Genomic DNA, 16,289 nt, shown 5'->3' on the forward strand with positions numbered 1-16,289 from the left:
ATCTCTCAGTAGGATTTCTTATATGTAAGTTGGGAATACTATCTACCTCATTGGGTTGTAAGGGTTCAAATTTAATGAGTGGACACAAATTATTAAAATGTTGATTATACTGTATAGGATCAAAGTGATTAGCAGTTAGTACTACGTGAACATCGTAATCAAGAAGGGGGTTCTCTAGGACAGCTTTTTCTCAAGGTAAGATCTGATTTCACTTAAGGTTATTAGGGCTAACATGCTCTAAATAGTTTATTGTGTTACAGCTATGTAGCTTTGCTCATCTTTTTTTTCCTTTACGTACTTCCAAGAAAAATAAGCCCATCTTACATTAAATTTAAATGAATTCCTACAGTGTACAGAAAGCCTACATTTTTAAAGAGAGATTTCATTAAACACAAGTGAACACAACTTCTTTAGACTTTCGTAAAACCTCTTATATTAAGGATATAGACTTCTGCCCCTTACACTCATAAAATGTGGTAACTGCAAGGAGGATGGTCATGGACTACAGAAATAACATTATTTGTAAAGAGAAATAAATAAACTCCTAGGTGATGGTAGTTCCCCTATAGCCCAGTGTGCCTATTCTGTTGAAAACTTTAGTTCTCAAAGCAATGTAGAGGTGTGATAGCAATCATTCCTGTTTAAGAGGTAACCTATAATGCAACCTTTTATCCCCTTTAAAATGGATGCACAGTGTTTTATCCTAGGCTCAAAGCTGAGTCTCTCCCATCATTTTAATAACTTGAGGCATGTCCTATGACAATTATATTGCATTTCCTCAGACAGCCCCCACCAGTACCACCCCTATGTTCTGCTTGTCCATATTCCCTTCACCTTTCCCCTGCAATGCTCACTGCAATGCTCACTTGTACTTGAAAGTAAAAAGCAGTTCCAGGTTATAGCAAACTCCCCGGCCTTGCTCCACACTGGCCCCTGATGAACAGACAGAAAGGGGAGAAGCACGAAGACCGTCATGGGTTGAGATCAGGCACTACCAGAAGCTCAGCTTGTTTTATAAAAAGGCTCTTAGACATTCCCAGCAGATAAATCTTCACTGGCTTGGAGAACAGGAAGGACTACTTCACAAACACCACTGTGTTTGAATTTCTAGAAGCCACCCAGGCCAAGAAGACATCCCTACAAGAGAAGAGAGATACATATAAATTTAGAATTACAGCCTAGGTGTGCTCTTTTATTTTATTTATTTATTTATTTTTTGATATACTCTTTTAAACTCTCTTAAATAGCTTCATTAAGATGAAATGATATTACCCAATAGGAATATAAGGACAGTGGGCCTCGAAAGTTTAGGCTGTCCTAATTTACTGAAGACGATTTGACTAAGAAAGTACCAATACTTGTTTCATAGATAAAGGTAAATCCCTGGAAAACTGAGGAGATGGGCAAAATCTTCAGAACTTCTCTTGCCCCTACCATTCACCCCTACTCCTGCCACACCTGGCATCTTATTGTGCTAGTTAGCACTTGGCATAATGGTCCTCAAGTTCTTTTTTTTTTTAAGATTTTATTTATTCATGAGAAACACAGAAAGAGTCAGAGACACAGGCAGAGGGAGGAAAAGCAGGCTCCATGTCCGATGTGGGACTCTGGGATCATGCCCTGAGCCAAAGGCAGACGCTCCATCACTGAGCCACCCAGGTGTCCCCCTCCTCAAATTCTAATTCCCTGAGTGGTTGGATTTCTGCTAAGGAAAGGCTAAGCTAATATCTGTAATCTAACAGCTTAAAGTGTTATAATTTTTTACAAGAGCATATGTAACCAAAAAGCAGAAACTGCTAATTATATCATCTGTCTATGTGGCAAATGTAAGCTCTTAAGCAGGGGACCTTTTCTAGTAGCCCCCATAATCAGACGTATATATAACAATCTAGTCTACCTAAGGTCGGGTGATTCTGATTATATGCTCAGGTTTGCCATGTTTCCCAACAGTTAACTTAGTAATACCTGAATTATAAGAAGGCAAACTGTAAACTCACCTGCAGTGCTTTACCACACATTCATTGCTGCAGTACTCATTGTCCCAGTCCTTACTCACAACGGGAGGATTCTCACAGCCGGACCTCACACATCGAGGCTGAGGTGAGAGCGTCACAGGAGACCCACTCACCAATTCAACATCCATTTGAGAAGGAGATTCAACCTATGAGAGGGAGAAAGCACCAAAAGTGAATCAGATTGCTACTTACTTAACTAGCTGGCTGATCAAATTAACTCTGGGAGTCAATGGAGCACCAGGTATTACAATCCTTCACATATGGGGGTAGAGTTCTAAAAGAGGAGTTCTTAAAAAAAAAAAAAAAAAAAAAAGAGGAGTTCTTGGTCTCCCTTTCTATATGCAGCTTTAAAACTTTGCCAAGCAAAAAAAAAAAAAAAAGAAAAAAGAAAAATAAAACTTTGCCAAGCAGACTGACATCAAGAGTCTTCCAACTGGCGGAATGCTGGCCACATGCCAGTACTCTTTAATTTTTAATTGTGGACCTAGAGTCTCCAAACAGATCCATAGATGTATTTTTTTTTTAATGACTACTGGTGATGTACAAATTAAAACTAGGGTACGTGGCATCTGTTTATGTCTCTTTGAAAAGACTCAATGATATAAACCAATTTTTTTCTAGCTATCCATCCCCTGCTTAAAACATTAAGCCAAGCAGCGGAAACAGGAGAAATGCAAGATCTTAAATCCACAATTTTGGAGATTTAAGTTCTTCCACTGGATAGACACCTCTGAAAAATAACACTATGGTTAGACGACATTCTCTCAGAGGATTGCAGTATGACACAGAATATCCTCCTTAATGTTTCTCACCAAAAACACTACATACTATCATGCATACGACAAGTCACAGTCACAGGGAAGTCCTAGGAAAATTCCTGATTGCCAGACATTAAATGCTAGTAGCAACCTCCACTTTTATTGGGGCAACCAAAATAATTCTTTCTCCTGATCTGGAGAAAGACTTGAAAAACAGGCTCACCTCAGGAACTACATCTGTGATCATCTCACAGATCGTCTCAGGAGAAGTTTCCTCTACTGTGTGGGCCTCAGGGCTGTTGTTCACAGGCCGCTCAGGACTACTTTCCATAGTTGGTGGGACTAAGGTTGTCTGCATTTTCAGAGTGGGTGGAGGTACAATTTTGATCTGCAGAGGAGGTGGCTGTTGCTGTAAATTGATTCGGACTTTCTGAGGTGGAGGCTGTTGCATGGCCTGAAGCGGGGGAGGCTGCTGCAGGATGGTCACTTGCTGCTGAGTGGGGGGCTGAGGCATCTGTTGCAGTGGAGGGGGTTGCAGTCGAGGTGGAGGCAGTTGCATAGAAGCAGCTGCCGCTGCCGCTGCCTGCAACACTGAGCGAGTGACAATTTGGGCTTGTTGACTGGGCTGGATAGTGGCTGTACTGGTTTGGCCTAGTTGGATCCCCCGGGAGGTCACCACTGTGGCTGGGATAACAGTAACCATCCCTCCTTGAGACATAGTAATAGAAGAAGGTAACATCTGTTTAGTAATAATCAACTTGGTGATATTGGGCTGACCACCGGTCCCAGAAGATGTCTGGTTTGCCACATACGAGGAAAGAGTGGAGTTAACAACAATGGAAGGGGACAGGGCAGGGGGCTCTGTTGTGGCTGGTGCTGGAGATGCTGGGTCAACAGTAGCCATAGGAGGTGGAGAAGGCGTCTGTGACGGTGGCACTGGATCCAATTCTACTGTTTCCACAGTGGCCTAAGAAACAAACAAACAAAAAAACAAAAAAAAAACACCCACCAAGTCATTGGGAAATTTACTCTCCTCCCCAGAACACATTCACTGCACTAATCACCTCCCAAGAAAAGATCTAAGAGCTGTGGGAGTAAATAATGGAGTAACTAAATAACGGAAATAAACTCAGATTGTGGCAAGATTTATGGTGGAGACAACAGGAAACGTATTATACTTTTAAGCTTTTAATATTACATAGTATTAAGAAGTCCCACAAATTTTTTAAAAAATTTTTTTTTTATTATTTATTTATGATAGTCATATATAGAGAGAGAGGCAGAGACAAGGCAGAGATAAAGGCAGAGGGAGAAGCAGGCTCCATGCACCGGGAGCCCGACATGGGATTCGATCCCCGGTCTCCAGGATCGTGCCCTGGGCCAAAGGCAGGCGCCAAACCGCTGCGCCACCCAGGGATCCCAAGTCCCACAAATTTTTGAGTGGTATTTACTTCTTATAACTGCTAATAATCAGCTCCGAAAATATTTTTACTGGTTTATTTTTTTTAAAGATTAATTGACAAAGAGAAAGAGCACGCGTATGTGAGCATAAGCTGGAGGAGTGGGAGAAGCAGGCTCCCCACTGAGCAGGGAGCCCCATGTGGGGCTTGATCATAGGACCTGCAATCATGATCTGGGCTGAAGGCAGGTGCTTAACTAACAGCCACCTGGGCACCTCTTTTTATTGGCTTAAATAACCCTCTTACCTGACACTCTTGATTGTCTTTATACGCAGCCAGAGCCTTCAGATACTCTTTCTTGGCAGCTTCAGTTTTCCTCTTATACACCTATCGGAAAAGGAGAGACTGTTTAAAAAGTCCGCATGTCCCTAGAAAAGACAAATTCTATGTTATTTATCAATGAATGACAATTCAGTTAAATATTGCCAACTTGGGACCCCTGGGTGGCGCAGCGGTTTGGCGCCTGCCTTTGGCCCAGGGCGCGATCTGGAGACCCGGGATCGAATCCCACATCAGGCTCCCAGTGCATGGAGCCTGCTTCTCCCTCTGCCTATGTCTCTGCCTCTCTCTCTCTCTCTGTATGACTATCATAAATAAAAAAAATAAAATAAAAAAAAATAAATAAAAATATTGCCAACTCTTTTTTAGCAAAAACATTTCTGGAAGCTAATAACCAAGACAACTTCTATGGCAGACTTTGCAAGTGACCATGCATCTAAAAGTCAATCAAGAAATCTTGCCAGAACAACTACACTTTTTTCCCCCCTAAAGTCAAAGTTTTGGAACGCCTGGGTGGCTCAGCGGTTGGGCGTCTGCCTTGAGCTCAGGGCATGATCCTGGAGTCCTGGGTAGCCTGCTTCATCTGCCTGTGTCTCTCAGGAATAAATGGATAAAATCTTAAAAAAAAAAAAAAAAGTCAAATTTTCTTTTCTTTAAGATCTTATTTATTCATGAGACACACACAGAAAGAGGCAGAGACACAGGCAGAGGGAGAAGCAGGCTCCTTGCAGGGAGCCTGATGTGGGATTCGATCCCAGGACCTTGGGGTCACGCCCTGGGCCGAAGGCAGGCACTCCATTACTGAGCCACCTAGACGCCCAACAACACTTCTAAAGCTAACACCAACTCATGCCCACTTTTGTAACTAAAAAAATTTTGTATCCAAACATTGTATAAGATCAACAGTCTGCTCAGCCTGGGATTGTGTCTAATGGGTATACTCCCCCTTAAGGAATGTGGCAAATTATTTGCAACATATGATGGCCACAAGAACTCCCATCTTGCATACTTTTCCCATCAAGGGCTGAAACCTATTTCCCCTTACTCAGAATCTGGGATAGCTCTACAAATTGCTTTGACCCTAAGAAAGTGACAGAGAGACCTTGCTCTAAGTCTGCCATACTATAAAGAAACCAGTCTAGCCTTTTGAAGGAGAGACCATGTGAATGAGCAGGAATCTAAACCAAATGTCAGACATGAGAGCAAGGTCACCTCCGTCGGCCATACCAGCGGTCACCTGACTACCACCAAAAGAATGAGCCCAGGCAACGTGAGGAAAACCATCTAACCAATTTACATTATCATGAGAAATAATAAACTGCCACTATTTAAAGCTATTAAATTTGTGGTTTGTTGAGCAGCAATAGTAATTGCTAGAAGTTAATAAATTTCAGCCTTTCTTTCAAATATTAAATAGCATGGGGTATGTGGGTGGCTCAGTCTCTTGGGCGTCTGCCTTAGGCCCAGGTTGTGATCCTGTGATCAAGCCCCTGCATCAAGCTTTCCGTTCAGCAGGGAATCTGCTTTTCCCTCTGCCTCTCACCCCACTTGTGTGCACTCCCTCTCAAATAAATAAAATCTTTAAAAACAAGTATTAAGTAGCAGATTCACTTTGACACAAGATCTGGGGCAAATGACAGGACAATGATAATTCTAGCCATCTTCAATGTTAATTGTATCATATATTTACACATATTTAATTGTACATATATTACATCATAATTTTCACTCATATTTTGAGAGCGAGAGGGGAATGGAGCGGGGGAGGGGATGCAGAGAGAGAGAGAGAATCTTAGGCTCCACACCCAGTGCAGAGCCCAATGTGGGGCTGAATCTCACAACCCTAAGATCATGCACAACCTGAGCTGAAACCAAGATTCGGATGCTTAGCCAACAAAGCCATTCAGGGGCCTTTACTTTTTTAAATCTATATTAAATTTAGAGAAATTAACTATAGTTTTCAAATTTATATTAGGCCAATGAGAAAACCATAAACTAAATAAAACTCTTAAGTTCAAGTTTAGGCTAGTGGATTTTAGAGATGCAATTTACCAAGGAATGGCCTAATTTTACAGATGGGGACAAAATGGAGTTTAGTAAAATTAGATTCAGTGTTTTTATAAAAATTAGTAATTTTATTTATTTATTTATTTATTATTATTATTTTTTTAAATTAGTAATTTTAGATTTGCTTTCTGGATTCAGTGGGTGGCTGCAACTTCTAAGACAGAATGATCTGTGAATGCTACTAACAAAGAGTTGATATTAAATAAGAACTTAAAAAGTTAAAAGAAAACTTAGTTTATCCCCCTACTTAAAAATTTCTAGGACATTCACTACCCACTAGTCTCTCCATGTTTTGTTCACCTGTTTTTGCTCCTCTCCAAGACTATCCCACATGGAGGCCACAATTTTTGAAACCTCCCCAAAAGTGGCATTGGGATTCTGTCCCTTGATGGCAGCCTGTGTATCACGAAAGAATAAAGCATATGCTGAAACTGGCTTCTGGGGTTCATTAGGATCTTTCTTTTTTCTCTTCTTTGGGGCCTTCTGCTTTTTTCCTGCTTCCACCACAACGGTCTTCTGGCTGGGAACTTGCTGCAGGGGAGAAAAGAGAGAATTACAAAAGGGAAGAAGGAAGTATCATGTCTGTAGAACTGTAAAAAAAGGACTTTTATATGGGGGGAACTAACTAGGCACATGGATGGAATTTTCAGAAATGCTAAAAAGAGGCAATAGGATTAAGACATTAGTAAAGTATGTGAGGACCAATTAGAGTGGGGATTGGGAAAAGCATTATAAACTGGAGACTGAGAGGCAGGACCCCATACCCAGAAAAGAGCAGAGGAGATGGCAGGGCAGGAGCAAATACTACTGAGTAGGCTCTGTATGCCAAGAGTTTTATCCCAGAATATCATGGCAGATTTATTTTGGCAGGGAATGCCTCACCCTCCGGAAATCCTCAACACCATCCTCATGAAGTGAACTAGTAGGTGAAGGGGTGGTTGAAAGACGATCCTCAGGTGACTGGGCAGGTGGCAGGATGGTGCCACCCCCTAAGCTCAAACCAAGTTGAGAACTCAGTTCTGACTGATCAATGGTGGTCAACTGGCTATGCCCCATCAAGCCAGATGTCATGTCTGCCATTGGTACATCAATTGTAACAGGTGGGTTGGCACTATACTGAGTTCCTATAGAATGGTCCAAGTCCTGAGAGAAGCAGAAGGACTAATTAAACACTAAATATAAAAAACACCACTCTTTCCCCCCACTGAATTCAGGACAGTTCATAAACCCTTGCTTACCCAGACTGTATCATCTTTTAAAAGACTAAACATCAAATAATTATATATAAAGTATATTAAGCTTTTTAATAAAGTACAGAAATTTAATTAAAGTCACTTCTTTGTACTAAAAGCCTGTTCCAAAATCATGAAAAATAACCGGAGAAGTCTTAATTTTGGACAAGTTAAAGAATAAGTTATTCTGTAATCTGGAGGTAGTGATGACACATAGGGTAAAGAAAAACTTCCTCCCTGTACTCTCTATAATAATGGTTTTAAAAGTTGCAACACGATCAAGAGTGGATAAGGCCAATGTTAGAGATGTTTGGCATCAAATATAGTGTGAAGATGTGCTGATAAGGTGTGCTGGAAACCCAATACACTGACATGTAACACAGACTACTCCACAATCAATACATTTGGTTCGGATGGTTTTGAATAATGAACATGCCAGCTATCACACTCACATTTTAATCCTAGGATGTGAAGGCAATAGCAGAAGGGAAAAAAACACACCGACCTCCCCCCCGCCCATCACAATCATTTTCACATCAGGGTCAACACTAATTTTTATATCATTTTCAAGTTTTGACTCAAATGTCCGTCAGGGGAAATTAAATCTTTTCTGGTGAGCCTTTAACCACAGGATGAGAACCAAGTAATACCCAAGTGTGGTAGCGGGGAGAGTTGCCCGTGTCTGCCCAGCACCGTGCCCAAAGCCTGGGAGGCCTGATAATGTCTTGCCCTTACCATGGTCAAGCCCCCACTCAGGAGCCCCCCGCCCTGCTCCATCAAGCCATGGGTCATGCCCACAGGCATGTCCAATGTCTGGACCCCATACTGGGCTGAAAAGCTGCCATCCTGAGAGGAGGAGGGGTCTGCTAGGTCATCAAAGTGGCCGACCACATCCGAGACAGCCAGCGAGGGGTCAGAATCCAAGGAGATAGGTGGGATTTCAAATTCCTCATCTCCCAAGCTCGGAGTATGGAATGTCTGTAGGGGGAGAAAAGGAAAGACAATTAGTGGAAAGAGGACCTGCATACCGCCAAGTCAAGAACAGCTGGGCACTGCTTTCTCAGTGCACCTTTTTCCAGCCTGGGTCCTATTTTTGTTATCAATTTCTTAGGACCTATTTAATTTTATAAATAAACTTCTCTTCCTCACAGCCTTGGTCATAAGGCAAATACGAGGCTGCCAAAATCAATCACATTTTCCAATTTTTATTTTTTTATTTTTTTGGGGAATACTAAATTTAAAAAATTTTTTTTTTAATTTTTATTTATTTATGATAGTCACAGAGAGAGAGAGAGAGAAAGGCAGAGGGAGAAGCAGGCTCCATGCACTGGGAGCCCGATGTGGGACTCGATCCCGGGTCTCCAGGATCGCGCTCTGGGCCAAAGACAGGCGCCAAACCACTGCGCCACCCAGGGATCCCCAGTTTCCAGTTTTTAAAATCTGCCTTTATTTTTGCCATCTCAGTTGTCCTATCATGCTTACTGTTCTAATGAGTGACTCTTTCAGCACTGTTGGTAAGGACCCAAGTCTTAATATAAATTGTTTTGCCTATGGTGATCAAAAACTCCCAAAAGATTCTAATAGCAGTTACTCGAACTATTAGACCACAGAAATTCATTGTCAACCAGATAATTATACTTTTGACTATTGTTTTTAGGTTCCTTTGAAGCAAATCCTAAAAGGTACTGTCATGAGAATGATATCCTCTTCTAAAATATCTACACTTAAGAGTTCCATCTTAGAAATCATAACAATTAAGATTCCCATTTGTACAGCATTCTTGGAAAACCCAACAATGCCAAGGTAAGTCTAATACTGAGGAGAAAAACCTTAAGAGCTAGAGCCAACAGGCAAACTGGTTCTCTAACATTCCTAGTCTTGCTCTGACAGAGCCTTTCTGCAAGAGAAGGAGAAAAGGGCTACTCCAGCTGGCTATAAACCTCAATTCCTTCCTCTGAACTCAACTATAGTAATACATAGTCTTTCTATACTGAGTGGGTCTACTCTTCAGAGACCCAGAACAACAGACCAATGTCTGAACTAAGATACATTAAATGCTACAGCTCCTTCTTGACACTAAAAAACTGAAATGCCAATATTATAAATACTTGCAAGAGACTTTGGTGTCAGAGAGGCCTGGGTTCAGGTTCCAGCTTTGCCACTTACTATATGACTTGGAAGGGGTTTTCCTCATCTATAAAATAAGAGCTGTAATGACAATCTACTTATATTATTATAATTAATGGGATTCAGTAACAAAACCTCATCACATTATTTCATATCTATAGTTGTTTAAGAACTATAAACCACTGCTATTAATGATATTGTAATTATTAACTTGTGACCTGCTTTTTTTTTTATTCTATGATTTTATCTATCTATTTATTCAGCTCAGAGAGAGAGAGAGAGAGAGAGAGAGAGACCAAGCAGAGAAGGAGAAGCAGGCTCTCCGCTCAGCAGGGAGCCCAATGCCAGGCTTGATCCCAGGACCCAGGGATCACAACCCAAGCTGAAGGCAGACACCCAACTGACTGAACCACCCAGGCGCCCCAATCTGCTAATTAGTTATAGATAATTGGAATTTTGGAAACTTTAAATGCAATTAACCTAACACATGGAATAGTAAATATCAACTCATTCAGATCAAATCGAATAGGTATCCATGCTTCTTTCCCATGATTAAATGATGCATTTTATTATTTTTAAAGACTTTATTTATTTATTCATGAGAGACAGACGGGGGGGGGGGGGGGGACGGGCACAGGCATAGGGAGAAGCAGACTCCATGCAGGGAGCCTGATGTGGGACTCGATTCTGGGTCTCCAGGATCGCGCCCTGGGCTGAAAGCGGCGCTAAACTGCTGAGCCACCCAGGCTGCCCTAAAGGATGCATTTTAAAGAGTTCCTCAGAAAGGGCCTCATTAATATCACCATTTTTATTTTATTTCTTACGTTTTATTTATTTAAGTAATCTCTACACTCAATGTGGAACTTGAACTCAAGACCCTGAGATCAAGACTTGCTCGCTCTTCTGCTCTTCCGATTGAGCCAGCGAGATGCCCCACAATTTTTATTTTAATGAAGACATTGCTGGAGGGATCCCCAGGTGGCTCAGCGGTTTAGCACCTGCCCTCGGCCCAGGGTGTGATCCTGGAGTCCCCAGATCAAGTCCTGCGTTGGGCTCCCGGCATGGAGCCCGCTTCTCCCTCTGCTTGTGTCCCTCTGCCTCTCTCTGTGTCTCTCATGAATAAATCAATAAAATCTTAAAAAAAAGAAAAGAAAAGAAAATACAAGACATTGCTGGAAAGAATATTTCCATCTAGTAGAAACTAGGGTGAAAAAAGTATGTCTGTGAAATGCCTAATCTCTCCTTATCACATTAGCAAACTGAAAAATGTTTCCTAGAAGACAAAAAGATACGGATACAGCTTCATTTCTGCATTTTCTTCCTCCAAGATCCTTACTATTTTACTTAATATAATAAAAATTTGGTAGTTGTCTGAGATGTAAGATAAGAGTGGCACAAGGAACATAGCAAGCAGTTCTTGATGGGAAAATAAAAATCTCCCCAAGAACTGAACTTTTTCTCAGTACACAGTTTATAATTCTTGTTATTGTGTGAAAAAGTTCTGAACTTCAGGTCCATGACTCTCTGAAATTTCAGTTTAGGTTTATGTGAGATTTTTCAAGAAGAAAGTACAAAGATTTCTACCAAATTGTCATACGAGCAAAGTTATGGGAAAAAGGATCAGGGGAAACATTTACTGTACTGAGATTAATAGCTGTATGACAGTAGTAGTATTTATTCCTGAGAGTAGTATTTATTCCTGAGAGACACAGAGAGAGGCAGAAACACAGGCAGAGGGAGAAGCAGGCTCCCTACGGGGAGCCCGAAGAGGGACACGATCCCAGGTCTCCAGGATCACGCCCTGAGCTGAAGGCAGATGCTCAACTGCTGAGCCACCCAGGCGTCCGACTAGTTTTCAAATTTTTTTTTACAAGATACAGATTGATCTGAGAAAGCAAAAGATGCCTATCCTTTTCTGCTTAACAGAACAAATAAAAAGGCAACTCTGCCAAGGTATGAAAATGATACTATTCATTAAAGAGAACTTGAAAAAGTAAAATTTCATATCTGAAACAAGAGACCAGTGTTCTGAAAAGGACTACCCCTCATAAACCATCTGGAGGGCTCTCATGGACTACACTAAAAGAACAGACAAGCAGAGATCCCATTGTATCAAATTAACAAGGCATTCTTTCTATGCACCACCCCCTGGAATGTGGAAACAGCTTTGTCATTCAGTATCCACAGCTTTAATATTGTTGTTTTTTTGAGGGGGGGGGGGTTGATTTGCTTATTTGTTTCTTCCTGAAGTAAAAAAAGTAAATAGAAATGATCAAGAATACAGAGGCGTAAAACCACGGGCTAGAATAACATCAGAGATTCACTCTAAATCTCTTTTACTACCATAAATGATCTATAACATTACGGGGAAAAAACAATAATGAAAAGCTAATTATTTTATTTTAGTGGATCTACTACATTGCTAGAGCATACTCTATTACATATAAAACATAGATAAAATTGTAGGAAATATTCAGGTAAAAATAAATTATTTCAACCCAGAAGGAGAAAACAGGAACATGATGCAGCTACCGTCTCATTCAGCTTTCTTTTCCTTCTCTCTTAAATTTATGGGCTTTTTTGAGGGAGGAAATGATTTGGGAATTACAGTTTATAAACAAGAATATTCAGCTCTGGATGTTTAGAGAACCAAAAAATAAAAAATATGATTTTCCTCTCTTTTCCTATTTCCCCATGCCAAAACATACAACCCAGTATTTCTTTAAATAGTGTAGATTACTCATTTTAAAGAAATTTACCTTAATCCAATACGTATTTACTCACAGTACATCGGTACGATGGATCATTGAGATGATTCATGGTTCTCAAAAAATGCTATAGTAGTGAAAATTTTAACTATCCAGCCTGAAATAATTAACTGGTTCTTTTTTTTTTTTTTAATTTTTATTTATTTATGATAGTCACAGAGAGACAGAGAGAGAGGCAGAGACATAGGCAGAGGGAGAAACAGGCTCCATGCACCGGGAGCCTGACGTGGGATTCGATCCCGGGTCTCCAGGATCGCGCCCTGGGCCAAAGGCAAGTGCCAAACCACTGCGCCACCCAGGGATCCCTAATTAACTGGTTCTAATATCGTAAGTACTTTTCCTAATTAAAAATAGGTATCTTTGGGGGATCCCTGGGTGGCTCACTGGTTGAGCATCTGCCTTCAGCCCAGGGTGTGATCCTGGAGTCCCAGGTTCAAGTCGCACATCAGGCTCCCTGCTTGGAGCCTGCCTCTCCCTCTGCCTGTGTCTCTGCTTCTCTGTGTGTGTCTCTTGTGAATAAATAAAATCTTAAAAAAAAAAAAAAAAAGGTATCTTTGTATTATTTCCCAAAAAGTGCTCAAAGCACAGTATCATTGTAGAAGAGGCAACCTGAATGAGGGAAACAGAAAGATTAATAAACTCTCTTCAGATAGCAGAACTTTCCTGTCTCTAGCAATGCTATAATATAATAGATGCTACACCTTCCTTTCTGGATACTTATTCCTTAAAAATCTTTAGTATCATTTATTTTATTTAGGTAAAATTAAGTATGCAGATGTAACGTATGTAACTCAAAGAATCTTTATATATGTAAATATCCAATTAACCATCATCCAGATCAAAGATATAGAACATTTCTATCACTGTAAACGATTTTTTCATACTCTTCCCCAATCAATACTCTCTCCTTTTCACAACAGGCACTATTATTCTGATTTCAATTACCATAGTTTCACATTGTCCATTCCTAATATTCATTAAAAACATGAACTTATTATAGTGGCTACTCTTTTATGTCAGGCTTTTTACTAAACACCATATATTTTTGAGATCACTTGAGGTACATTTAGTAGTTGATGTCCTTTTTTATTGCTGTGTAGTGTCCCTTTCTAGAAATGTACAAGTTTATAGACATCTAGGTTGTTTCCAGTACTTAGCTATTATGTGTAAAGTTGCTATGTTACAGTTTCTGGTGAATTTCTCATTTCTCTCATGTATACATCAAGGAGTGTAACTGCGGGGTCATAGGGTAGGTATATGTTCATCTTTAGCAGAAATTGCCAGTTATCCAAAGTGACCGAATCAATTTTACACTTTCGTCAGCAATGATTAAGAGTTATCTACATCCCGGGCACCCTGGGTGGCTCAGTTGGTTAAGCATCTGCCTTTGGTTCAGGTCATGATCCTGGGGCCCTGGGATCAAGCCCCACATCTGGCTCCCTGCTCAGCCAGGAGTCTACTTCTTCCCCTCCCTCAAGCCCTGCCCCTGCCCCCCTGCTCTCACTCTCTCTCTGATGAATAAATAAGAAATCTTAAAAAAAAAAAAAAAAGTTATGTATAGCCTTGCAAAATCTTGTAATCGTCAGTGTTTTTAATTTTAACCATTCAAGTGGGTATACAGTCGTGCTTGTTATAATTTTAAGTGCCATTTCTCTGATGAATGATGACACTCTTTCATATGCCTAATATCAATTTGGATACCCTCTTTTGTGAAGTGTGTGGTCAAATATTTTTGCCCATTTTTAAATTAGATTATTTTACTCTATGTAAGTATTTGATATATCCTGAATGTGTCAGATATGTGTATTAAAATATCTTCTCCCAGTCTGTGATATACCTATTTAACTCCTTAATGATGTCTTTTGATGAAAACGAGTTCCTCACTTCAATAAAGTCCAATTTTTCAAAAATTTTTTATGGTTAGTATTTTTGGGGCAGCTATCTTTTTTCTTGCAAATAAATTCCAAATATCACTTTTTCTAAAAGAAAAATGTAAAAACATCACCTTTAACCTAGTTCTAAGTTTTATTAGGGGTGGTTCACAATAAGACCAGATACAACAAAAACCACAAACCAACTGAAATAAAAGTCAAAAAAAAAAAAAAAAAAAAAAAAGAGGGGAAGGGAAAGTGAAGCTGTAATGAGAAGAATTGTTAGCAACGACAAAGACCTAAGCTAAAAAAAAAAAAAAAAAAAAGACACTGAAATTTAGTTGTGAGCTTCTTGGCAAAATATTTTTTTTTTTAAATTTAAGTCACAAAAACAAAACCAAAGGATAGAGGCCCGTGCGAAATTCACCATACTCTAGATTTAAACTTGATTCAGAAGAAATTGGCAACGATGCACTTTTACGGGGAATGGGGCCCACAGAAGACTTAACAACCCTCCAAATAACGAAACTAAAACCATCGAGATGTCACTTGACAAGAAACTGGCAAAACGGACTGGAAAGCATCACAGAGGTTTCGTTTTGTGTCATTTCTAAATCCCTTGTTCATTTGAGTTTACACTTTGCCCTCCGTAAGAGGACACCAGTAACCGGTGAATGGCAGGCAGCAAAGGAATCAGACTAGCACCTGTCCCCTTTTCAATCTAATTCTCATCCCTGAAAATAATAAGGGGTCACACAGGGTAAGCCCGATTCAACAGCAACGGAAAATTCTTAGGACAACAAAACAAAACAAAACGAAAACGAAAAAAAACAAAAACAACAAAACCCGACACAAGTGGTTCACATTAGTTTGGGGGGGAAAAGTAAGGAGGTTCTCAAAAAACACAACAACAAGAACAACAAAAAAACCCCAAAACCCCAGAAAGCTCGAGACCAAGGGACTGACATCTGCCTGCTCCCCACCTCTGCGCTGGCCCCGCCCCGGCGGGCGTCCCCGTCGCGGGGTCCGAGGCGAGGCTTCCGCGCGCCCCGTAGAGCGCCCGCCACCACCGCCACCTCCCCTCCCAGCACCGCCTGGCTGCCGCCCAAGGCGAGGCCCTGCCGGACGCCGAGCCCCACGCGCGCCCCCACGCGCGCCCCCACGCCCGGCGTGGGCAGCTGCCGCCTCCCTCCGGCCACCGGCAGAACAAGCCCTGCGGACAGACGTCGCGACCCCCGACCCTGGACCGCAACCGGGAGCGGGTCCGGCCGCCGGCTCCCGCGGCTCCGCGCTGGCCCCGCGCGCGGGCGGAAGTGCTCCCGGCCGTGACCCCCAGGTCGGGTCGCCCCCCCGCCCCCAACAGCGTCGCAGCCCGTGCTCACCTCGGCCCCCGACAGGAAGGGGTGCGAGGGCCCAGTGATCGTCAGGTAATTGTCATTTCCTCCGGGAAACTGGAAACCAAAAGACAGCCGCGGGGCTAGGTTAGGCGGGGCGGGCGGTCAGCGGGGAGCGAGGCTTCTCTCCCCCGCCCCCGCGCCCCTCCCCGCCTCCGCTCCCACCCGGCCGGCCGCGCTCCGCCGCCCAGGCCCCTACCTCCATCTTCACACAACGGTTACCTCCGTCTCAGCCCCCTCATCGCCCCCCCGCCCCCGCCGCCTGCCTCTCGTCACTTCCGCCAGGCGGCGCGTCGCTGTCCGCTGATTGGCGGGAGC

At 41.9% G+C, this 16,289-nt stretch overlaps 1 protein-coding gene across 1 annotated transcript; it reads right to left on the minus strand.

Moving 5' to 3' along the window:
• Positions 1-206: 206 nt before the first annotated feature.
• TOX4 (TOX high mobility group box family member 4) lies at positions 207-16,252 on the minus strand. The gene is made up of 9 exons (XM_041738205.1): positions 16,171-16,252; positions 15,960-16,028; positions 8,547-8,789; positions 7,462-7,722; positions 6,880-7,110; positions 4,480-4,560; positions 2,997-3,740; positions 1,998-2,161; positions 207-1,137 (listed from the first exon to the last, which is right to left on the minus strand). The coding sequence occupies exons 1-9, from the start codon at positions 16,174-16,176 to the stop codon at positions 1,077-1,079; spliced, it is 1,860 nt and encodes a 619-aa protein (XP_041594139.1). The 5' UTR covers positions 16,177-16,252; the 3' UTR covers positions 207-1,076.
• Between the last annotated feature and the right edge of the window lie 37 nt (positions 16,253-16,289).

The sequence above is a fragment of the Vulpes lagopus genome, chromosome 23 (assembly GCF_018345385.1).
Source record: "Vulpes lagopus strain Blue_001 chromosome 23, ASM1834538v1, whole genome shotgun sequence".
NCBI classification, from domain to species: domain Eukaryota; kingdom Metazoa; phylum Chordata; class Mammalia; order Carnivora; family Canidae; genus Vulpes; species Vulpes lagopus.

What these genes read in the sequence shown, in the direction of transcription:
- TOX4 (XM_041738205.1), bottom strand. An exon ending in TGAGTGGGGGCTTGACCATG is followed by an intron (nt 7,723 to 8,546) that starts GTAAGGGCAAGA and finishes TGCTTCTCTCAG; the next exon opens with GACTTGGACCATTCTATAGG. An exon ending in GTGTTGAGGATTTCCGGAGG is followed by an intron (nt 7,111 to 7,461) that starts GTGAGGCATTCC and finishes TCTCCCCTGCAG; the next exon opens with CAAGTTCCCAGCCAGAAGAC.